The sequence below is a fragment of the Microchirus variegatus genome (genome assembly GCF_963457635.1).
Source record: "Microchirus variegatus genome assembly, chromosome: 15".
NCBI lineage: Eukaryota > Metazoa > Chordata > Actinopteri > Pleuronectiformes > Soleidae > Microchirus > Microchirus variegatus.
The window spans coordinates 15,045,599-15,071,630 of NC_139816.1; the positions used below are offsets into that span (position 1 = coordinate 15,045,599).

At 43.8% G+C, this 26,032-nt stretch overlaps 1 protein-coding gene across 1 annotated transcript in view; it reads right to left on the reverse strand.

Annotated features, from left to right (window-relative positions):
• Positions 1-254: 254 nt before the first annotated feature.
• zfhx4 (zinc finger homeobox 4) overlaps positions 255-26,032 on the reverse strand; it is a 76,928-nt gene continuing 51,150 nt past the window's right edge. Inside the window, exons 7-12 of the mRNA XM_083901655.1 lie at positions 17,329-17,427; positions 10,420-10,559; positions 9,022-9,216; positions 8,796-8,916; positions 3,281-8,671; positions 255-2,769 (exon numbers count right to left, since the gene is read on the reverse strand). Of these exons, the coding sequence (XP_083757781.1) occupies positions 1,202-2,769; positions 3,281-8,671; positions 8,796-8,916; positions 9,022-9,216; positions 10,420-10,559; positions 17,329-17,427 (7,514 nt within the window). The 3' untranslated portion in view covers positions 255-1,201. The remainder of the gene's footprint in view (positions 2,770-3,280; positions 8,672-8,795; positions 8,917-9,021; positions 9,217-10,419; positions 10,560-17,328; positions 17,428-26,032) is intronic.

The window sequence follows — 26,032 nt, forward strand, 5'->3', positions numbered from 1 at the left end:
AGCATATTTTCAAACGTATAGCAAATAATCATACCTTTTTTTTCATTTTTTTTTTTTTTTTTAACATTGTGACCAACTTGTACCTTAACATTTTCAAGTATACAGTACTGCTTTCATGGATGCACCAATTAAATAGGTCTCTAGATTGTTAGGCATCAATCCTGTAACAAATATGCTGCTGCAATAGACACAAATAATAATTAAAATACAAACATACATACATACAAATGGAAAAAAAAAAAAAAATCTATTAAATTAACAAATGGCCTACTCAAATAATAAAAAGGTCAAACAAAAACAAAATAAGTGCACTATAGTCCAGACACAAGCAGGTACCGTAACAGTACAGCAATTCACAAATGAAAAATGTTATATTCACATAATCCGAGAGAGTCTATCAAAACTAGAGTTATTACCTCTTCAGAAAAGGGTGTGAGCAGAGGTAAAAGTGAGAAGGTAAGAGTTGGCACAGATTAGTATATACTACAAGAAAAAAAAGGAAAAAACGGGGTGGGAAATAGATACAGCTTGTTGAAATACAAACTGGCAAACACAGGGGGCATCATACACATTTACTTCACCATTCTATATTCCCTCAGTGGCAAAACCATACTGTCTTTGTAGGGCAAAACTAAAAGGATATGCACATCGTCCATTGTAACAGTAATATTGTCTCTTGGTACTCTATACACATCAAGGAAATGCGTCCGATAAAGCTTGACATGTTTTGGTTATAAGCCAAGTATACCCAGGCTTGTTGCTGCTTTAACAAATGAGAAATGTTATGTTCTGACCTGAGAATTTAAAGCTACTGAATTACACCTATCTAAACTAAGAGAGATTCTCTTTGAGGGTTCTGGATCGTCATCCCATACAGTACATGCTAGCATTTGGAAAACAATCCAGCTGAGGTGCAATTTGCTATCGTGAGAGTTTTTGGCTTGAAACAAGCTCCTCAAGGGAGCCTGTGGGATTTTTTCCTACTCCATGTTTTTGTATACAATATAAGCTCAGTCAAGCATCTGCAACAGTTCTGTCCATAACAAAAATCAATCAATATCTTGCCAGCATATCAATATGGGAAAAACAATCCTGAGTCAATCATTTGGTACTGTAATTTTTTTGGGTTAAGAGAGACTTTGGAACTGCAGTTTAAAAAGTCTTATTTTTTTTCTTTGAGCAAGGGATCCTTTTGTCACTCCTACACACTGAACATATCCATTCTGATACTACTGAAGCTCGCGTCTAGGCCAGAGGCCGGCTTAGCCTTGACTTCCAACGCATTTTCTAAATCATCCAGCTTCTGGCTTAGCTCATTGTCAGACTCATCTGAACAACTCTCGGTGGGTAGTGAGGTTGGAACCCCTGAGGTGCTGCAGGAAGTTGAGGTAACCGTTGACGGTGAGGAGAGGGGGGGAGGAGGAGAGGCAGACGGGGAGGAGGAAGCAGCTTTCCGGGCTGTGGTGGCCTGGAACAGGACATTTGGCCAGGACTTCATGGACAAGCGAGAGAGATGAGGAAAGGTGTTATTAGAAGAAGCTGCAGACTGCGAGGTAGATGTGGTGTTAGGAGTAGGGGAGCAGACAGAGTGAGGTAATAATCTAGTATGCTCTTTGGCATTTCTCATTGCTTGTTTGATTGTTTTCTCTTTGTGCAAGCTCGACTGAAGGTGTTGGCCAAGTGCTTCATTCCCGTTAACAACCACATTGCAGGCAACACAAGTATAGTTGCTCACTGCCTTTCGAAGCACTGTCTCTTGCGGATCAGTAAAAGGATGTCCAAAGTAACAGAAGGACTTCTGATGACGCACTACTGAATCTTCGTCAGCAAAAATCATCTGGCACTTCCTGCATATAAACTCATGCTTGACAGATGGTACGATAAAAGCTTCTGATAAATCCATGTTACTTTTGGTATCTATTTTGGGTTCTTCTTTTGTGCTTTCTATTGAAGAGCCTTTGTTGGTGTCATCCTTAGCATCTATAGCATCTTTTGGTTTGAACAAGTTGGTGGTGGTGCTCTGTATGCGCTGGGGTGTCTTCACGGGGGTTGGTTTCTGCTGCTGCTGTTGTTGTTGTTTCTGCTGTTGCTCAAGTTGTCTCTGCTGCTTCTGCTGCTGCTGCTGCTGTTTCTGCAGTGAATCCTGAAGGGACTGCTGGTACTGCTGCAGGAGAGCGGTTGGTGAGAGACCAGTTGCCATGGCAGCTTGTGGGACTGCTGCTGGGCCATATGGAAACAGGCTCTCCATTCCACACAGTGGTGGGAAGTACCCCCCTGTTTGGACCCCTCTAGGAAGTTGGGGAGAGAAGCAGTTGGGGAATCCAGGAAGAAAATAGGGCAAGAACTGCCCCCCAAAGAAAGAAGTGGGATCACTTGCTGCAAGAGCATTTTGAAGTGCCTGAAGCTGTGCGGCATCCAGTGGAGTCTCATTTCCTGGTTTCCCTTGAGCTGGAGATGGTTTCTCCCTTATCTTGGCCATGGTAGGGGTCTCAGGGGGTGAGCCGCTCTCATTCTCTCGTTCCTTCACCTTCATCTGAGTTGACTTATCACCTTGTTTCTTGCTGCTGTCTCTCTCTGTGTCTTTGCCTTGCTGCTCTGTATGATTAACTGCTGCCAAAGGTGTGGAGGGAGGAGGAGGAGGAGGAGGAGGAGGAGGTGGAGGAGGAGTCTGCAGAAGAGTCTTGGTTGGGGTAGTGCTGAGAGACATGGCAGGAGAGGGGGTGGCTGGTGTAGGGAACCCAAGCATGCCAGCACCGGGAGACGCTAAAGCTGAAATACAGTGGTATATAAATATGGAAATATTCAATATTTAAATCGTCAATTCCAATTCACTAAGAAAAAACTGTTTGAGTTAAAGCAAGTTAAAGATGCTAAATTTGACACTGGCTGACTATCTCTCTAATCAAGATTTTGTTATGGATCAAAACTGTCACATGCGCATTATGATAATTTCACTTTGCCAATATACTGTATTACAATATAAACATACCAAACATACAATAAGGGGAACAACAAACACAAAAGCCATGATAAAGTATCTGAAAAATATCTGAATTATCAATTAGCAGGTCAAGTCTGATGCTGACAATAGACATGCACTAACACCCACCAATAGTTTAAAAATAAAACTTTTTGACAAACACCACTGTGATACAGAAAATCCAGTAGTACAATAGAATAAAATAGTGCATGATATAGCTCAGTTCATAAAGCTTAGAGTCTATCTTTTTCTTTTTTTTTTTGATCAACATTTGTTAAACCATTCGTCATACTAACTCACCAGGTGTGTTGGGTGGGAAAACAGGAAGTGATGATGGCCCATTGACCCCAGGAAGCAGCACAGGTGGTAGGCCAGATAACCCTGGGTAGCCTGAAGGTAGGCTGAGACCATGAAGTGCATTATTGTTGTCCAATGCAGTCTGTTGCTGCAGGCTGAGTCCCTCTCCAACTTTCTTCATACGGTCGAGCTCTTGCTGCGCCATGAGCTGACGGACAGTGGTTGGTGCTAGGTAGTCCTTTTCTCTATCAACCTGGTTTCCCAAGGTTTCTTGCACTTTGGCGATGTGCTGTCTGGAGAAAATATGGTCTCGGATGGACATCCGGGCTGTGTACTTTACACAACACAAGGTACACTCGGGCCTAGGACCGTCCGGTGAGCCTTGACTTATCATGAACGGCTTTCCGATGTTAATTTTGAACTTCTTCTCTTTAGCACGGGCATTCTGGAACCACACCTGGACAACACGCTTTGGGAGTCCAATCTCGTTGCCCAGCATTTCACACTCTTGCATTGTAGGAGTGCGGTAGTCACTAAAACAGGCTTTAAGGACTTTAAGTTGCAGGTTACTCATCTGCGTCCTGAATCGTTTGTGGCCTGGTCTGTCTCCACAATTGCTGCCTTTTCCACTCTTGCCGAAGGGGTTACCTGACCCAAAGGGACTAGGGGAACTGGGATCAGCAAGGCTTGATGATTCACTCCTGTCGATGTCATCCATGTCATCATCCCTGGAGCTAATATAAGAGTCACAGTCTCTTCCAGAAAAACTAAGGGCAGGGCTAACCATGCTGAATTGGAATCGGTCACTGCCACTATCAGAATTTGGCATCATGCCACTCTTGCTGTCACTCAGCTTGTCACCTCCATTGGCAGTGAGGCTCTCGACCTCATTGTTATTATACTCATCTCCAGTTGTTGCATCACTTATGGCTGTGTTAATTGATGATGTCTCGTCGAAGTCCATCTTAATGAGATCATAAGATGAAGCTTCTGCTGAATTAATATTGGGCCCTTCAATTTCATCACAGTTTTCAGCTTTTAAGGATGAAGGGCTTAAGAAGTTTTTTAATTGTGTCTCTGATGGTTTGAGTGGAGTAGAGGATGCAGTAGGCAGTTCATACTCATTTGGCTCGGTCTTGGTAGGCAGCTGTGGGAAGTCAAAGTAACTATACTTATTTGGGCTTTCTCCTCTTTCATTGTCTTGATTCATCAGTGGACTTGGTGGTAAGCTAAAGCCTGCCTGCTTAGCTTCATGCCAGTGTCTGGATCGGATGTGGCTATCGAGAGCAGATTTAGCCTTAAACAGGGCTCTGCAAAAGGGGCACTTTTTGTGGGTCTGGGAGGGCCCTATAGCTCTAAACTGCCCTTTTCTCTCTCTTGCACGAGTGTTTTGGAACCAAACTTGCACAACTCTCTTTTTCAAGCCAACCTCTCGTGCAATGTGGTCCAACATCTTCCTTGTTGGGTTAGAGTCAAGTAAGTATTTGTCATAGAGAATCTCCAGTTGTTCTGGTGTAATGGTGGTTCTCAAACGTTTATCTCTGTGTTGCTCTTCACTACTCATTCCACCATCTTTATCATTAGCACTTTCCTCCTTGTCATCTAGTTTCCTCTTCATTGATACAGAGCCTGATGCAGAGGCCAAACCAGCACTACCTTGAGAGGCAATTTGGGAAAGGCCTCCAGATAATAGCTGACTAGCCATCAAGGGATTGTTGGGGTCAAATATCATATAGGGCATGTCCATAGGCCTTTCAATGAACTGAGAGTGAAGGAACTGGTTTTGGGCAGCCAAAAAATGCATGTGCTGGTGCTCCTGCCATAGCTCCAAAGTAGGGAATGCAATCTTGCACTGGTCACATTGGTACTGAAGCATTTGGTGGGGGAGACTGTTTGTTAGTGAGGAAAGGGCCAAGGAGAGAGGACTTGAGGGCACTGCAGCTGCCTGTGGCTGGGAATGCGGTCTTGATATTTGTGGCTGGGGAGCTTTCTGTGGTGGTGGCTGAGGCGTGCAAGCTTTAGATGGTCTGGGTTCTGGTAGTGACTTGATCACTGGTGATGAGGCAGTCTCAGTTTGTTTGAGTTCATTCTCCGGGGTAATGTCTGGCTTGGGAGATGTTTTCCCCATGCTGGTACGAGGAGAAGCCATCACAGGGGAGCTTGAGCCAGAACTGGTGGCAGTACTTGTTTGGGACTGTTTAGGTAGATCCATAGGTACTTGATTCATCTTACCTAGACCATGCTCATAAGAATCTAAGTATTCGTCACAGTTGCTGTACTCATTGCTGCATTCTTCATCTTCATCTTTATAACACAGTTTTTTCTGATGAGTAATAAGGTCAAAGATGCGTGGGAACACAATGTTGCATTTTTTGCACTGGTACTGCATGTTGCTGGTTCTGATGTAACGCTCATTGGTTAGCTCTTTTTTCTCATTATCTTTCGAGTCTGCCTGGTTCTCATATGTCTTGCGGGCTTTCTGCCGGGCATTCTGGAACCACACTACAATGACTCGGCTTGGAAGGTTGAGCACGGTGGAAAGCTGCTCGATCTCATCATCCTTTGGATAGGCATTAGTGTCAAAGAAATCTTGAAGGACCCTCAACTGGTAATCAGTGAATCTCGTTCTTGAGGACCTCTTGTTCAGGGCTGACTCAGTTCTGTAAGAGTCATGGGCACTGAGCTGGGACTCAATTCGAATATCTTCCAATGTAGTAATAGGAGGAATATTAAAATTGTAGGGAGAGTCTTTACTCCGCTGCCTTTCTTTGAAGAGGGTGTTACGGAACCAGTGCTTTATGACTTTTTGGGGTAAACCAGACTTCTCTGACATCTCTTGAATTTGCTCTTCATTGGGGGAATTGTTGATGTCAAAATTGGCACGCAGGATCTTAAGCTGGTCGTCAGTGATTCGAGTACGAGGTCGCTTAAATTGAGACTGACGGAGAAAGTTTGGATCGAGACCCAATTGTTGCTGACAGAGCTGTGTAAGGTCTGTGGAAAGAGAGTCCATATTAGGCAGTTGGAGGGCCAACTGAGGTGGCAGGCCTGGGTGCTGGACAGACTGCATCATTAGAGGTGGGAAAAGGGGCAGATCTAAGGGAACAGACAGTTGCACTTGGGGAGGTGGAGGGGGGGCAGAGGGTGGTGGAGGAGGGGGTGGTGGTTGGGATGGTGGTGTCTGGTGGGATGGTTGGTGTGGAGTCTGATGATGAACAGGAACCGGTGAAGCCGCTGGGGTTTGGGGCTTGGTCATTGATGTAGAAGGAGGCTGAGGAGCCGTCACTGGGGCAGGAGCAGGAGGTGGCGGTGGAGGAGGAGGAGGCGGTTGCGGTGGTGGAGGCTCAGGTGAAGCAGGGTTTATTGGATAGAGTTTGTCATAAGCCTCTCTGTACTGCTGGGCAAACTTTTCAAGCTCCACATATGGAAAGAAGTGACTGTGCACATGTTCCTGGTGGCTTTTCAGAATAAGCATATTGGAGAAGAGCTTCCCACACATTCCACACTCAAGTTTATCAGTATTCAGTTCATTTTGTTCAACTCCTTCTTTGTTTTTCTTTTGGTTTTTTTGTCTGTTTTCATTGTACTGAATGACTAATTCAAAACCAAAATTCTCTAGCAATGCTTTGGCTGCATTGCCCCTGGCTCCTGACACAATGCGTGGAGGTGGAACCAATGGTTCTGAGAACTTTGACTTTTTAGAATCTTTGTCTTTTCCTCCATCATTTCCTGCATCGCCTCCATTTTCCATCTTTGCTCTGTTTTCTTGTTTTTCTACAGCATCCTCTGCCTCTCTTGACATTTGGATGTCTGAAACTGAGATGGTGTTTGACTCAATTTTGGGTTTGTGGTTCTGCAGTTGCTGATTTTTCTGATGCTGAATTTGTGATTGAACAGCTTGCTGTTGTTGCTGCTGCTGTTGTTGTTGAGCCTGTTGCTGTGCCTGAGCCTGCTGCAGCTGGTGCTGCTGTTGCATCTGCTGCTTCAAGTCTTCGAGAAATGATCCAGTAAGGCCAGGCATTCCAAAAGCTGCTGCTGAGTGCAGAGCAAGCTCTGGGCTAAGGTTGAACTCAGCTCCAGGGATGTAAAAGGGGAAAAGGAACTGGGGCTGTTGAAATTGTAGCAGTGCTTCTGGGGTCATAGGAAAATGGGGGAAAAAAGCTGGATTAAGAAACTGAGGCTGGAAGAACGCAGCTTGTTGCTGGAGTTCATGTTGAAGCTGCAGTTGCAGTTGAGCTGCGGACTGAGCTGACTGGTGGCTGCTTGCTTGTGCGGACACATGGTCAGTAGTAGTTGTTTGTTTACTATTGTTGCTGCTGTTAGCTTCTTTGGGATCCACAGTGTTTTCTTTGTTAGCAGAGGGTGTTGCACTTCTAGCAGTATCAGAGTTGCTGTTGCTCCCGTGTGCACTTGGTGCAGGACTTCTTGCAGCTACTGGACCACTAGCAACAGAGATGCTGCTGCTGCTGCTTTCAGGTTTGGCTGTTCTTGCTTTGGTCTGGTGGAGTACTGACCTCATGTGAATTTCAAGAGTGGAACTTTGGCTGTAGGCAACATTGCAAACGTTACATTTGAATGGTTTGTTGTCAGTGCTGTTGCTTGTCTCTTGGGGGACTGGGCTTGAAGCTTCTTGAAGAACCTTCTTTAATTTATGCAGGTGGGACACCGAATTATAGTGAACAAGTAAGATGTTCTTTTGGGTGAAGGACTCCTTGCATACTGTGCACTTGTAAGGCCTGGAAGGATCCAAAAATTTCTCCATCGTAAAATTGGGCCCTTTTCTAAATGGTAGGGTTCGTTTTGGTTCTGCTCCCATGTCATCAAGCAGGGAGCTACTGTCACTTCCTGTAGGACTAGGCTTCTCTTCCTGGTCAATTTCATCATCTTTGTCTAAGTCATGTTCAAAAGCCTGGGCTTCTTCCAGGGCCCTGGCCTCACTCTCAGTTATATCTCCATTCATTGGGAGATTTCCTATTAATTGCTGCACTTCAGCCTCACTAAGTTCAGGATGACCATTTTCCAAATGCTTCCTGAGGGCCAGGAATGTCCTGAAGCTGCGCTGGCAAAGGCTGCACATTGTGGCTGCTCTGATGGCATGGTACTGGGAATGTATCTGAAGCTTCTGCATTGTCTTGAAGGCCAGGCTGCAGTGGTTGCAACGATACTTATAGACATGACGATCAGATACTGAGAGCTGCTGTTGTTGCTGCTGGAGTCTTTGGAGCTCACTGAGATGGTCTTGTAGGGTATCAGGGGACTTGCTATCTTGTCCTAATCCACTGGCTCGCTTCCACTCTGGGGCCTCTGAGGCCTCCTTTGGGGGCTTGAGTTCCTCACCGTGCAGGTCCAATTCATTCTTGTCTTGATTGGTCGGCTCATCCTTTGAGATGTTTCCTAAAAAGAGATATACAGTATGAAGTACAATATACTACATAATTATCTGCTTCCTGTTAGATGAAAATAATGTGACTTGGCCAGCAATTAATTACAGAGAGCACTGTATTCAGATCCTGCTCACCTTGAGATTTTCCACACCTATCAGTAAGAGAGGTAGAGGAATCCAATGGAGACGGACCTTTGTCTTGTCCAGTATGGGGATGCATTACATTATTTGGTGTTGCTGTTTCAGGTCCAATAACCTATCAAGAACAAAACAATTATTTCACAACATATGCTTTGTCAAGCAAGATCATGCACACACATATCCAAAATGATATTTGTTTATAATCATAACTTTTACATACAGTGAGAATAAGCTTTTCCACACAATCTGGAGCCACACTGTGAAGGTGTGTGAGATGCAGCTGCAGGTGAATCTTGTTGCTCAGAACATCCTGGCACAGTGGGCAACGGATAACCGGCTGCATGGAATGCTGTGACATCACATGGAGCTGCATACGATTGGCATCTTTACTGCTATAGTTGCAATATGGACACTGCTGCAGCTTTAAATGAGAGAAAAAACAATATGGTATAATAAATATCTGACATGTAATGGAGCTACAATGATAAAAAAGGTACATCATTTGTGATTCTATTAACCAAGTTGAAATTCTTAATGGGTATCATTCTTGCTCTATACAGATATTAGTATAGACAGATATCCACAAAAGAAATGACCACACTTTAAAAAAAAAAAAACCACAGACAAGGGTTTGATAAATATGTCCAAGAATCATCTCTGCTGAACCATTATGGGTGAAAATGACCACATAATTTGAAAAATAAATTGAATCTTTACAGAGTTTTCCCCATTCCTCACTGGCCATTCACCCTTCCCCACCTACCCCCCATGCCCACCTTTAAACAGAAAATGGTGATCAACCATGTTTCATGTAATTCACTTAAGTCTCAACTCATACAATTTTATTAACAGAAAACACGATTGCCCAGAATTTCTAATCAGGAGATTACAGATGACAAAGGTGTGTACTCTCCCAAGCTACATCTTGCCCTCATTACAGGGAGTACTCTGAACATAGCTGCCTCCCCACCACCTGTCTTAATAGAATCCATTTCTGAAATGACTAAGTCCTCCCTCCTTGCAGGGCCCAGAACCAGACAAGCTAATACTTCATAATCTAATTTAAAAACACATATAATTTAAAGAGATGCAAAAAGGGGGAAACGAAGCACGGGAGGGAGCCTTAAGGCTAGTGCAGGTGTTCCACTTAAGAACACAAAGACCGACCTCCTGTGCTTGATGCTAAAAAGCTCTGTCAGGGAGGGAACGTTGGGCTGCATTTAACTCTTTGATGGAAAGCTGGCTTCAGCACTTGCTTAATGCTTAGCTTAGCATTTCTGCATCTTACAATTCTTCACATTAGCTCATCCCACAGTGACAGCAAAGGTGGGATTTAATTAACGCTTATGAAGAACTCACCTCATTAGCTATTAGCCTTCAGTTCCTTCAAATTCCAACATGCATTTTGACAAATGAACTGTCAGGTGTCCATGGTAAATATATGCACACTAAGCAGCAAAACCTATACACTTGTTCTTTTGCGAGGTCAAAAACTGTTGGAGGTTCATAATAAAACCCTCCGGTGCAACTTGACATTTGCTTGTGTCGTTTGGAACGACACCAATAACACTTTCAAAAAAATGTTTGCAAGGCGATTTATCTTTAATGTACTATAAACCTGTACCTGCTCATTGGCAGATGTCTTCCCCTCCGCAGACTTGGGCCGTTTGGGCGGGCTTTCAATTTGTCGATCAGGTGGCAGGGAATGTTTAACCATAGCATTCGGTCCGGTAACCTCATTGGACATGGCAATCACTCCTGGCAGGTGGTAAAAGGGGAGAGAGAGAGCGGGAGAAGACAGATGGAGAATAAAAGCATTAAAAATTAATACTTTCTCATGAATTAATCAGTTATTATTTCTATTAGGGTCTGCATTTGTGTAATGTAGGCTTCAATGTTTTTTAAAACACATCTTAATTCACGATTTGAATATGAAACAACTGATTGAACCCTATGAACAATTATATATATATATATATATATATGAAATGTACAGAACTGGTATTAATAAATAATACATTTAAATATCTTATATTTTAGACAAGAAAGTGGTCAAAAGAAGACTGGCAAACACATAATAGTGGCTAACAAGTGAACCAAATTAACATTCAGTGGGACAGAGTTGATAATGAAAAAAAAAGATTTGATGACAAGACAACATAAGCATAGATACAAGAACAGACTGTATTATTCACATTCATGAACAATGATGTGTTTTTGCCCTGAGGAAATGTGAAATGGAGAAAACTCAGGCAGGCTCATTATCACAGCACGACATACATTAAATGTTATGGTAATATTATACACTTCATTAGTTCATATACATTTCCCCAGCTGCCTCAACAACTCCTCTGTCTGTACAAGATGCTAAATTTTCGGGGCTTGGTCACGGCTGGTGGTACAGTAGCAACACTACGCGTAGTGTGTGTGTGTGTGTGTCTATTTGTATGTGCACGTTCGTGTGTGTAAGCGTGTGTGACGTTAACAGCAGGGCTCAATGTGGAGAGATCAGCCTCTGGTTGTATAAATGCTGCAGCCGCTGATAAATCTTTCATTAGCTTCATCCTAAGATACAAGCCATGCGGGCTGTGCTGTACTCCTGCCACTGCAATTTACCCACACAAAGACACAACAACAGCAACTCTCACTCCCCGTTTCCCTCCTGCTCGCTTGCTCTCTTCCTCCCTCTCTCCCTAAGCCATCACAACCCCCCTCCACCCGCCCCCTTTTCTTGCCTCCCCTCCCTTGTCTGGTCACTGAAGGCAATATGCGAGCCTCACTCTTGCGAATCAACGCTTCACGCTAGATGCACAAATAGAAAAAAAGGGAAATCAAAGCACCGATACATGGAGAGGGGGGGGTGTTGAAAAAAACATTTTGTATTTCATATTATTTCATGGCTTGTGTTTGTATTGGGTGCATATCAATTCCTCTGGCCTGTTCATGCATTTTAATTCTGTTGCATTAAGTAGGCGTTCCACTTATTTTATTTGTAATCCCCTATATCTGGAGCCTGAAATATTGGCCTGTCAAGGAAAGTGACAAGGGAGAGGGAGGGAGGGGGGGCAAGAAAGGAAGAAAGAAAGTGTGTGTGTGTGTAGGGGGGTGGGGCACATGATCACAATGTGAATTTCCAAGAACATCCGAGAATTGCTCTGCAGCTCAAAAAAGCGAGGTAATCTCGTCTTCCTCTGCCTGTGATGGCCCCTGCAGGGCTCGGGTGGGTGTCTATGTGCATATATATGTGTGCGTGTGCATCGCGGACCTCTATGACAGCACAACTGATACACCGCTGCTCAGATTGGTCCAGGCTGCAAGCACCTGTCATATCACCTGACCTTTTTCCCGAAGCCTGCGCCCGCCTCCCAAATTTATTATGACCATTTCTAATTTCAACTTTCAATTTTTGCCTCCATCTTCCACTCAATTTGCAACTAAATTACATCCCTGCAAAAGGAGATGAGGCGATTGTCGGACAAGAGACTTGCAAATACATTTACAATGTGGCTGGGAAAGAGCCCACACATCACCATTGATTACTGTCATTTTGAATGTAAGTGTATTTGCGTAGTGTGTGTGTGTGTGTGTGTGTGTGTGTGTGTGTTGTGGTTTACGTGTGTGTGCAACATGGAGATATGTCCTTCTGGTGCAGAGTCGTCTTCGACCTGGTGCTTTTACCGGCACTTAAAACACCCAGAAGTAGAAGAACAGTTGGTTAGCCCTGAATGTTGAGAGCGCAATTCTACTCCGTGAACCCTTTAAAAGGCAAATCCTGCGCGGGAATAATAAAGCTATTTTTGGGGGCATTTAATTGCATTCAAAATTGTAGAGATTTTTACAAGGATATAATCGCCTGCAACACAAATACACACAATAGCTCGCACAATCCAATCGCGACATAAAAAGTTAAGAGGGAAAAATTAAAATATCAAACTACCTGCAGTTTCGAACCAAAGTCATACTCTTGGCCCTTAATAAGTGAAATAATTACAGATACATAATGGGAGAGAGCAGGACTGAGAACAAGACAGCTCAGTAGACTTTCATTTTCCTTTGTCTCTGAGTCTGCACCCGACACTTAATGACTGTGTCCTTTTTTTTTTTTTTTTTTTTTACTCCCCCCCTCTTCCATCCCTCGAAACTTATGTGGGCTCCACCAGCTGCAGCCCAGTGAAGCGGAGGGGCAGAATAAACCTGACACCACCAACCCCACTCCACCAATGACAAATGTCTGCATGCAGCAGGACCTTGCTTGATTAGATAAATCAAAAGGTGATTTATGACATTCAACCCCTTTTGCATTGCAGGGGAAGAAAGCGGCACACTCACCACCCATCTTTATTTGCGACTGTCAATGATGCTTAGGGAGCCGCCGCATACGCGCACATATATACATGCATGTGGGCGCTCAAATGGAGAGAAGTACAGCACAATGGAGGGAGAGGCATGGAGACAGAGGGGGAAGAATAAGGAAAAAAAAACACAGAGGACACAGAAACACCTCAGGATATTTCTGTCTCATATTGTTCCTCAAAAGGCAAAACGGACCGACATTGTAGCTAATGCTTTTCCCGTCTATCTATTTTTGAATCTGCCATTTTTGTGTCGGAAAGGGCGACACATTTTGTGCAAACTGCACCCCGCGCATATATATATATATGTTTCCACACAAACACACATAATTGAATCCTTATATCTCTCAGACGACGACTTCAAATGAAATTAACTACCTCATCGTTGATGAAGTCTTGGGAGCGGGCTTTCAAAAATAATCACACTGTACCTAATACAATCCTTTTCTGGGTTTTTTTCTCTCTCTCTCTCTCTTGTACAAGCGGCAAAACAAGTAGATTTCATTCCTGACATTTCATTTCATGAAAATAAAAAATAAAAAAACACCCACAAATACAGAGCAGAGAGTGGTAGTGGTAGTGGTGGTGGTGTTGGTGGGGGACTGTCAATTAAGAGGGAGCAGGCTGGGTGGCAGCAGCTTGGATTTAGTATTCAATTTAGCTGTCCTGAGCTGTGGCAGACTGGCTAAGGTTACGGAGCAGTAAATCTAGAAAGGAGAGCTGGCCAAAACAGGCCAGGGTGGGCCGGCCGGCATGATTTACTGGCCTGGTGCTCTGAGGTTACGCATTAGGCTGACCCCCGGTCACCTGATAACATTACAGCAACACACTCTGAACCCCAAACTCCCACTGAAGCACTCAGCAGGTCCAGATCTAGCCGGAGGGAGGTATAGCGAGACAGAGAGAGAGAGAGAGAGAGAGACAGTGAGATACAGAGAGGAGATTTTTCAGTCCACCCCCCTACAAACCTCTTCCTACCCACTTCCACTACGTTTTTTGCGATCATGGACAAGGTCCACCACTTTAAGTGCCATCCCAAACCAATTATCAGGGAGTGGAAGTGGGTTATAAAACCTTGCTACAGTGAGTGTCCATCGATGCAGACTTAAGGATCACATGCAACGCCAATGTTTTGTTGATTATGCAACAAATGTTATGTACCGAGTGTGTTTCATATGCAATCTTTGACTGGAGTTGCAGTGCTTCTGTCTCCACAGATTTTTAAAGTGTGGTGTTATGTGCAAAAAAATAAATCAACTCAAGATGATGATGTTCACACAAAAAAAAGAAATGGACTTGTGAGTGTGTTTTATTTGGGAGTAGCCATGGTGACGGGGAAATTTACAACAGTTCCCGTTTGTGCTGAATAGTGGAGTTCATCCTGAAGCATGTCACTGTATTTATATCCTACACCTTAGAAAGGGAGCTTCATTCAGCTGAGAGTGTGACTACAAACAGAGTTACAACCGTGACAGAGTTGGGTGTGTCTGCTTTGAGAGAGGCCTTGAGAGAAAGAGAAACTGGAGGAATGGAATAGGATGGAGAGAGGTAGACAAGTTAGACGGAGAGAGGAAGAGAGGAAGACTGTAAAACAACAGCTGCCTTGTAGTTTTTGATTTTTTAATGACAACCCTTCCTTCCTCCCTCCTCCGTCTCCCGCTTGTATACTCATGAGAGATAAATACGAGCGTGGCCTTGTCACATTTGACAAATCGCCCGAGACATTCAACAAGCTGTCATTACGCTAAAAACACATGCGTGCACAAAGGCATTGCTGCAGGCTCATAATTAAAAATGCTAATATGTTTAATGTATTTTAATCTCATCCTAGGGAAAAGAAAGAAGCAAAACTCTCATCTCATATTGGGCAAATTTGTGAGATGTATGCAAATAGAAAGAGAAGGGAAACATTATGAATGTGAACAAGCTAATATGGAATATTTAACATCTCATTTTGTTTGCATGCTCTTCCATAAATGAGTGTTTTGTTTTTTTTTCATTTTGCTATTTCAAAGGTGATAGAGATCTGTGAGGCTGACTCACAAGCTCATTTCAAAGACAGGGCCATTGTTTAGCTTTAGCCCCTGAGCCATGGTGGTGACATGCGGCATCTACAGTGCACACACACACACAAAGCTATGCGGAAGTAATCCACATAGGAGGCATTTGCATGGACATGTAACATGGATTATAATTAATCTAAAGTAACATGGGATTAAAAAAGACATTGTAAATGAAGGAAAGGGGGGTGGAAAAAAAAAATCCTTTGGCCTTTCCTTCCCCCTCCCCCTCATCTCTCTTTCACCTCTGTCTCTCTCTTCCTCTCTCTATCTATCTGCCCCTCTTTGTTTAAGGGATCTTGGTCTTGGAGATGAAGTGTGCAAACATACTGCTCACTTGGTCACACTGTAATCCCTTCCCTAGAGATATACACACACACACACACACACACACACATAGATTGGAACATTTCAAGGCTGCCAGAGATTTGGGGCTGAGGAAAGAGATGCTAAATCTTACCAGATTAAGCTGGAAGAAGAGAAAATGAAGGCCCTTGCCTCTGATGATACTGACACACCAGAGTACCCCCCTTTTTTGCATTTGACTTTTTCAAACTGCCTTTAAACCAAATGCAAAATAAAACACCATTGACAACAGTAGTATCAGGAATCCTCGCCGACCCCGAGGTGGTTCCTCGAACAAATTATATTCTAAAAAAAAAAAAAAAATAGGCATACTATGTCTGACATCTGATAAACTACACTCGGGAACACATACATACGCAAGCACACTTTAAAGTTTTTTCTTTTTTTTTTTTTGCATGTGCACGGTGGTGTTAAATGACACTGGTGGTAATATGCGGCAGTAAATGCATGGATGGTGGTTCCCCGCCAGTCCGTCAGACAGGCCTGTCAGAGAGATAGAGCTGAAAGATAGATGACTAGCTAAACTAATAGGCCCCAGCCTCACTCAGCTCTCCTTCTGCCTCATTGAGCCTCACATTATGGAGCTAGGTATGGCATGGTAGGAAGAGGAGGTGTGGTGGTGTGTGTGTGTGTGTGTGGGTGTGTGGGTGGGGGGGGGGGTGCTTGAGATGGATAGAGGGTTGGAGTTGAAAGGTGTGTGTGTGTGTGTGAGAGTTGGGGTTAGAATGGGTGTGTGTGTGGGGGGGGGTAAAAACAGAAAGAGGCGGGGAGATATTAGTATGGGGGGTGGAGGGGGGGACAGCGAGAGACAGAGAGAGAGAGAGAAAAGCCCATGCAATGACAGAGAAAACAGTGACGAGAGAGAGAGACCCCATGCAATATTCATCCCCAGCCGTGGATTTCCATCTCATACATAAAAAGATCATATGAATTCTTATTTGGGTAAATCAAATCTAACAAAGCCAGGGCTATCCCAACCACAGCCTGGCAGCAGAGGCATTATGTGCTCGCTTCCTCGGCCCAAAATAACAAAAAAAAACAAAAAAAAAAACACCCAGCCTTGTCTTGTACAGATTGTTGCCCCCTCCTCTGCTTACAACGTTGCCATTCTCTCAAACAAATAAACAATTTCTTCTCCCTCATCTCTTTTTTTTTTGTCCATGCCACTGTAATGCCCGGTGATGGGGGTCACAGATTGGACAACAATTAAGAGAAAAAAACAGGGGACAAAGAAAAATGAAGGGACAGGCGGAAAAAAAAAACTAATTTAAAGGTTGCTGGGATGTGGTGCAATATTAGAAAAACATATACACAGACCCCCCCCCCATCTAATCCTGTGCTTATGAAAAATTAATATGTCATCGGAGAGGGCACAAGAACGAGAAAAGATTAATGCAAGGCGCTTATAAATTACAAGCACGCAAACTGATTTGATTAAAAAATAATCTGGGGCCTGGACATTGCCTGGTAATATCCACAACACTCAACTTATCCCTCTCTCTTTCTCTCTCTGGTTTTTTCCTCTTTCCTTCTCTCCCACTGTCTCTCTCTCATTCTCTTTTTCTGTCAGATGGAAACGATTAAAGCAGGTCACATGGAGGCTAGTCAGCAGCCTTCACATGTTACACACACATGTTAGCTGAATCTGAGCGAGAGAGGGAAGGAAAGAAAGAAAGAAAGAAAGAGATGCAGCTCTGAAAAGAAAGGATGCTTATGGTTCATAGGTGTCGTGTATGTGTGGAGACTTACGGTCAGCTCTCCGGCTGTCAGTCACCTCTCGCTCAGCGAGGTTGAGTCCGTGCCTGGAGGAGGAGCGAGGAGGTCTCTCACCATCGTCAGCAGTCTCTTCTGAAAATGCACAGAATAGAAACAAAAAAATACTACGTTACCCATAATGCTCCTGAGATACATAGAAATGTGCCGGCGAGCGACCGACGTTAAAAAAACTCCCATTATGCTTAAGTTGAGAATGAGAGCAGATGTTTTTGTCAGATATAGCTGTGTCACATTAGAGCCAGTTTGACAATATTCCTGTTTGTACATGTACAGTTAATCCTCATAACCCTCTTTATCCCCCCCCCACACACACACACACACAAATCGTCAACTTTATCCTGCTGGACAGTGAATCGCACCAGCAAATAATGCTTCTGTTGACTTGAACAAATGTTTTGTTGAAAATAGCCCCCCCGCCGTGCCAATTCTGGAGGGTGAAACGTAATACGCCCATGGCGTGAAAGCAGGGCAGTTGTGCGAAAACTAAATACGTCCCCGTGGGAAACTATCTCAGTCGTTTTTTTTGTTGTTGTTGTCGCTTCTTCTTCTTCAGAAGGTGCTTTTCAAAAACTAGAATTATTAGCCTAAAGATTTTCTTGGAAATAAATGTTAAAACCTCCCCCGTTCTATCATCAACAGGAAACAGTAATGATGTCGTTGTAATGTAAAAATGTCATTTATGAAAAAGCTACCTAACATTATTGTACAGCCTACATCACACGTTCTGCTCGCTATATAAATATGCACTATAAATAGTGTGCAATAATGAGTCTATGTATCAATGTGTAAATATATGTAGATATTGTGTAGTTTTCTAAATGTGTGTGTGTGCAAGCACAAACACACAAATCAACACATGCACATGCAGCTCTGTACTATTAGCAGATTAGCTTGCCCATCTCCGAGAGTTCAACCCCTTGTTTGATAATTCTGTGTATCTGCAGTGTTCTGCCAGTGGATTAAAGACTGTGTGTGTGTGTGTGTGTGTGCGTGTGCATGCGAGAGAGAGAGAGTATTTGTACAAGTGTGTATGTGTGTGTATATATGTGTCGCCAGCACAAGCTAACACTAATCCTAGCCGAGCCCCAGCGATCCCTTTCATCCAGCCATCATTTGTCTCCGGCTGGGCTGATGTCACTTTGTAATGAATTTTGAGCAGTCTGAGAGAGGCCAGATAACCAGACACACACACACATGCACACACACACACACACACACACACACACACACACACACACACACACACACACACACACACACACAGACACACACACACTACCTTGTTCCATCTCATGGCAGGCGCACACAAATGCAAAAATCAAACAGAAACACTTGCACATAGGTGTCAAAGCATACACACACAGTATCATATTCACAGTCTCTCTCTTGCTCACACACACACACAGACACACACACACACACACACACACACAGACCAAAACTGTTAAAAATTGCATGTCTTCTAAATGGAGGAAGGGGGGCAGCGGGGTCTTTTTCACCACAAAACCCTTCGCTCTGCCAACAAATGAAACTGGTGTGCGTGCACGCGCACACGCACGCGTTCGTGCGAGCGCGTGTGAAAAGAGCAGCGCTCATCAATCCTGCACCGCTGCCTTAATAAACACATTTTACAACATGCACACATGCACTCGCGCAAGAGTCATTTTCATAGAAATCAGGCAAAGGGTGCACCGAAGGTCAGCCTCCATTTGCATACAATCACTTTGGCCATTGTATGACGAGCACAAGCGCTCTGTGAAACCCCCCCCCCCCCCATGAAACATGATATGATTAACCCTTTCACATACGGAGAGGTGCACCCACTCACACACACACGCACACAGCGTCACAGACAGACACATAGACTAAGCACTGGCGCCGCTACTTTAAGCACCAACACATTAAGTGGACATTATATCCAGCATGAAATTTTCATGGCAGAAACTGGCATGTGATTGAGAATTGTGTTTGTACGCATGAGCACTGTTGGATTTTTCTATTTGTGTGTGTGTGTGTGTGCTGTGTACACAGTCAATGTCAAGGTGTATGTATCCCTCCTCCTCGTACATGTGTGTGTGTGTGTGTGTGTGTGAAATAGGGAGAGACTAGGGCTGCACTCTGCTCCTGATGTTTTATTAATATGTCGGTGACAACGGGGATGAAATATCTCCTGTCAGCCAGGAGAGCCTGGACTGCAGAAATTGCAGTTTTCACTGCCGCTGCTGCGACATCTATCTTTGTATTTTAATTCAGCCCACCTTCATATTGAGGGAAAGAGGAAGGATAGAGTGTCCGTGCATGGATGTAAACAGGTCTGAAAGTCCTTCATCACACACTGCTTTGTCTTTCCTCTATTTTTTTTTTTTACTTGTATTCGATGCCATGAAAGAGCAAATGGCACAAATTGAAAAAGCGCGTTTCGCAGAGATGTGAGAAAAGCATGGGCAACAAAACCAAAAAAATATGGATGTGGAAAAAATGCACTTCTGATAAAACAAATGCATTTTTAAAAATGAATTCACCGCTACTTCTAAGAGTGTGCGGCAATATGCACATGGTGATTATCATGTAGGAGAATAATCAAGCTGCTACCACTTCATGTGATGTTTTGCAATCAAACAGTCGAATTTTGAGGGGGGACACGGTCACAGCTGCACAGCCAGTGTCTGATCAGAACTATGCTATGACTAAACCACCAGCTTAATATAACCTCTAGGGGGCACTGCACCTGTAGCTTGATAGGACAGTAGAAAAATGAGAGACAATGAACAGAGCGAAGGGGGGGAAAAAAAGAGGAAGGAATGAGGGTAGAGAGTGGGTGAAGAAAGAGAAAAGGTGGGGTGGGGGGGTGAGGGGGGCTGATCATCTGGGCCTCATCAGTGTGTTTTTTTTCTTCACTTCTTTTCCCTTCTAGTCGCTTAGATCTGTGGTGTGTGTTTGTGTGTGTGTGTGTGTGTGTGCGCGTGCATGTGTATACAGGGAATGTGTTTCCACACTGAAGACATTCCCAGACGAGCTCTCTCAATACATCAGCACAGCGTCTGCCCTCTGACTGACCCTGACTGTTACACACCACACGAATGTGTGTGTGTGTGTGTGTGTGTGTGTGTGTGTGTGCGCACATGTTGGAGTGTGTTTTGTGTGGTTGTGCGCCATTGATCAAGTGAGTGAGACAGTGACTGCATGTGTTTGCATGTGAGTTGTCATGTGTAAGCGTGTGTTCCTGGGAGAGGGAGGGAGGGAGGGAGAGAGAGAGAGAGAGAGGGTTCTGTGGCAGGGACTCTTAACCATCATCTTAATCGCTACCAGAGGACGCACAGAGCAAAACTTTCGCAGTCACCTTCCCCTGCCTCTCTCTCTCTCTCTCTCTCACACACACACACACACACACACACATACAGAGCGAGGGAGCGGGTCAGGCTGTGGAGGGTGTGTGATTTTGGCAGCCTGGTGGGACTCTCTTTGATGTGGGTCGGTCGGAACATTAAAGCTGGCCGGTGAGCTCGAGCTAACCACAGACCATGGGTCTGATTACCATGCAACCAACACCAGCCTATATTTAACTGTTGGGGGGGGGGGGGAGAATAATTAAGTGACTCTTGATCAAATCAGTCTCGTTTTAGATTTAACCATTAATTGTTGGCAAATATAACCAGCGATCATCCTGGATGAATGACTCTCTTGTTTGTCCAAAATAAAATAATCCCCGAACATGACGCACAATAAGACAAATAATTTAAGCACACAAGAAAAAAATACATCACGGTCAAAAATAGAATAGAAAAACAAGTTAAGGACAGATAGGTGTTGGGGGGGATATAGAGAAAGACATACAGAGATGTTTGGAAAGGAAAAAAAGAGAAATAGACATATGGGAGATGGAGGCAATGGAGGATGTATTGAAAGTGTCAGCACACTGTGTTTGTGTGTGTGTGTGTGTGTCTTCTAGCTGTATAATGACCTGCTCTGAGATCACTCTCTCCCTCTCCCATCTCCCCCTAAGGGCCCATAACCACCACGCCGGGTCATTATGTGCCCGGTGGAGGACTCAGTAGTACAGCACACAACCGTAGAGCAACGCCACGCCAGGGAAACTGGACACGGGGGCTCCAAAATGGCTGAATTCATTAGCTGGCCGAGCTGCCTCTAATTTGCTTCCTGAGGGCTAGGATGGTGCTCATTAAAGCAGCAAAGGAGTAAAAAAAAAAAAGAAATCTTATATTATTGTTTATCTTAAATCACTGACACTATGAAAGCAGAACATCAGCTGAAATAATTGTTTCCAAAGAAAACAAAAAGAAAAGCAATTACACAGAGAGACACTCACTGCATCGATGTTATGACTGTATATATGCAGCATTATTATAAGTGCTGTTGTGTTACATGTCTTAAAATAATAATAATAAAGACCAGATATGGTGTGTGTCGACGTCTCCCTGGTAGTGAGGCTGGCCTTTATGTTTTTTTGCGTAACTCTCATGCCTGCCACGTCTTCGATACTTAGCCGTGATGTTGACGATGATTTCTTCCTACAACTCTGGTCATGTCCCCTGCGAGACCATGTTTGCATGTGTGAGTGTGTGTGTGTGTGTGTGTGTGTGTGTGTACGGGCGATAGGGGCCCTGTGATGTCACATTCCTGCGCCGCGCGCGTGGCTCTAGTTTGGCCTCTAGGTTTTAAAGGGGAAAAGCTTTGAAACGTTACACCGTCGCACACAGTCGCAGCCATATGCACGCACACACACTCACACACACATATACACACAGTCAAGGGCCAGTGGTAATACTGCCAGAATAATAACCTTACAAACTTACTGATCTCCCTCCCTCCCGTTCTCTCACCCTCAAATCTTTATTTACCCAACTCTACCTCTTCATCCGCCCCCCCTCCCTTCTCTCCCCTCGTTCTCCCTGTACCTTTCCCCCCCGAAATTTCAGCGCGTTTAACAAGCATTTAGATCTTAACCAGATGTTGTTAATGTAGCATGTCTAAAATACTAAACATCAACCCAGCGGAGAGGGGCTACAGCTCCTGCACAGGGCCTGGGAATAACTGACACACACACCTACACACACGAAAAAACCCTCCACACATAGACTCCCACACAGTGTTCAACGCATTTCACACACACACGCACAGAGGTCTACAGCCCACATGCTTACATGTAAATACACACTCCTGCACAAGCAAACACGCGCGTTTCCACGCACACGCTCCAATCCACCCACACCTTAAAACACAAGAAACTATTACACCAGCAAAAAGAAAAAGAAGAAGAAGAAGAGAAAAATATCTATTGTTTCAGGTTGACTGCGAAAACCCAGACAATAGGATTGTCACATTTAATATGCTCCTGGTGTGAATGTCAATAACTTGAACTGACAGAATAAGCTGCAAAGAAGAAAAAAAAAGAAAAAAGACTTTTGTATAAAAATGCTTGTATCAGCAGCTCCAAATTTGCTTTGTTGTTGTCAATTACGACTTCCTGAGACACTTCATTGTATTTCCTTTCACTCAAATTGCCCGCTTTGCTGTCTTGCAGGCAACTAACAAAACACTGCATTTGGGAGAAAAAAAAAATAAAAAATCATATGAATAAACATACCCAAGATTAAAGGCTTGGGTGTCTTGCTTGCTGCATAGACAGAAACTGTTTTTTTTTCTCCGTGTTAGGAGGGGTTTCATTTTTGGTGCGCGGCGGGGATGATGTTAATGATTCTTTAATAGCAAATACAAAAGGTTTTCGCAGGACAAAAGTATGGCTTCAAAAGGTTCAGTACAGTGGAAAAAAATTGCTGCAACACCTGGTCTCATACAATGGGGCTGAAGCACACCTACTGTACACCTCCACAAGTGTGCACACACACACACACACACACACACACAAAACACCTGCATCTTACACAACAACCATATTGCTTTTCTGCTGTTTGAAACACCTTAGGCTGAGTGGGTGAATTGAGGAGGCGGCACGGCATGCTTACTGAGGGATTTAGGAATAATTTGAAAAGAGGATTCCTCTCCTCTGTTTCATCTCCTCCCATATCTTTCTCTTTATTCTGTTTTTCCTGCTCTTTTATGATTCCTTGGTCCAATATTTATCCAGGCCCTGATTATAAACATCTGGCCGTCGGGGCATTCCGCACAGGAGCAGCTAAAACACACACACTCGCACACACACACACACATTCAGACTCACACTCATAGTGGAAATCTCACACACGTTCGCCAACGTGACCCTGTCAGGTCCAGAATGAAGAAGGTGGGAGGGAGAAGCAGAAAGCGAGGAGGAGAACGAGTTGGAGCAGACAGAGACGTAGAGAGAACTCGGAGCTGAGGGTTAATGGCCTTCCCATCTCTGTGATAAGAATTCATTCTGTTCTATTACCAGCACTTACCTACAGAGGCTGCTGTCCTTCCCCGCTCTTCTTTCTCTTTCTCCCTCACACACACTCACACACACACACACACAGCGAGGGTCTGAGATCGATAGATGAACCTAATGAAGAAAGCAGCTGTTTCTCGGCATACCTGTTCAACTCTATCAGGCCAACAAGATCTCCCTGATGCATTCATCTGTCTATCCATCTATCCATCTGTCCATCTATTTTTATATCTTTTCACACAGACATCCATCCATATGGCTATCCTATCTGCTCCCCTTCGCTTCCATTTATCCTTCTATCTGTCCATCCATCACTACACTGGTAAACAAAGATACCAGCGGGGTAGATATAGTTTCCAATTGCCCAGGCTGCGCCTTGTCGTTTATTCGAGGTTTATCAATTTTCGGGAACTAATACAAGGCCCGAAAAAAGGGAATCTAATAAAATGGCTGCCATGGTTTAAGATAATTGCTGTGCGTGTGTGTGTCTCTTTGCTTAAAATAGGCCTGTGATGGGCAGTGACCAAATGGATAATGGTTAAAAAATATATATTTATCCTATTGGGCTACTGTCCTGTTTTCAGCTGCATAAAATAAAAAAAAACATCTGCTTTCTTTGTCACCAAAAAAAAACCAAGACAATAATCTTGGATGCAAATCAAAGCAAAGGAGAAGATGAAGAGCATAGCGACAGGACTGCAAAAAAAGTCCGATATCGTAATTAATTTACTAATGAAATGGAGCCTTTTAAGTGCATACATAAACTTTAATCATCCTCATTTTCAAGATGTACCGTACACTTATGTTTTATCATCTTTTAAATAGATTGTCGCGTGTGCTTCACTCTCTGTCTTAACTATCATGTTTGTGGGTATTACGCAAAGAAATATGGCAAGAAAAAAAAAATGACTTCGGTTTACCATTTATTCTATTCAGTGTTTTCTATGACTACATTCCTTATTGATAGCCGAGACTGCGGCAGCGCATAGCTGCCATTAGCAGAGAGCAATTTCATATCCAGACAAATGAGTGTGTGTGACATGTCTCTTGCTATAGCGTAAGAGTGCGCAAAACAAAAAATGTGTGCATCATCCGCGGCCTTATTATGGGCTGAGGACAGGGAGGACGGCACAACTCTTCAACATGAGAAGAATGGAGTCACGGGCAGAAAATGAGATGAAATATCTTCAGACCCAAATATGCATTAGGTTGCTCAAGAGTCATGGGATACCACATGGAACCTGTAACACATGTACACACACACACACACACACACACACACGAGCGCTCATATGCAAACACGCACATTGACACACAAACCTGCGGCAACTGCCCTGGAGATGGTATTCACAGACGCTTACAAATAAGGAGTGTTGGCTTTCCTCTGACTTTCACAAAAACATGCAAAAAATGTCCATTTCATTACTGGCTAAACAATGTCATATGGGCCCCCACTGGCCCTAATAGAAGTAGACAAAGACAGAGCAGCACACATATGCTTCGAATAAATCAGATTACTGAGGGAGAGTGGGGGAGAGAACAAGTGAGAGAAAAAGGGAAAGAAAGAGAGACACCGCCAGACACTTAGAGGACTGACAATATTCCCCTTTTCTTGCTACCTCCAACCCCTCCTCCTTCTCCTTCCCTTCACTTTCTTAACCCCCCCCTCCTCCCCAACCCTCCCAGCAGGATCTGTTTTAGATTTGAGCCAGTGCTAGAGCCATATCTCTACCTTATCTCTGCTAGCCGTCAGAAAACAGAAAGCTCCATGTTTCCATGCATTAGACTCCCGGGCCCCTGACACGCCACTTGAAAATCTCACAACCCTTCAAAATGGCTGAGCGGGAAAAATAAAACAGCACAGATATCACTTAATCAAATGAGATGCATGTTACCAGGTTGAATTCATAGCTCTCTCTTTTTCTGCGCTGTAATACAGTGTAATAATAAATAAAATGTCAGTTGTGACAATAACTGGGACTGTGACAACAAATGTCACCCCGAAAATCCCAGACATGAAATCGCTATTGGGAAACCCGCGAGTGCATTCAAAAAAAGCGACGTGAATTTGAGAAGCTGTGACATTTTTTACCCACCTGACCACCTCTGAGTTATCGATCCCCATAAAGATAGTCCTTTGTGTTTTTGCCTCCAATTATGCCAAAGCACTTCTCTGATGACTGTAAAGGGAAGTATTGATTCTACTTAAAGTTGCAACAAAAAAGGAGAAAGGCATAGACAGGGTGGGGAATATGTTAACAATTTGGGAAAAAAAAAAAAAAAAAAGGAAAA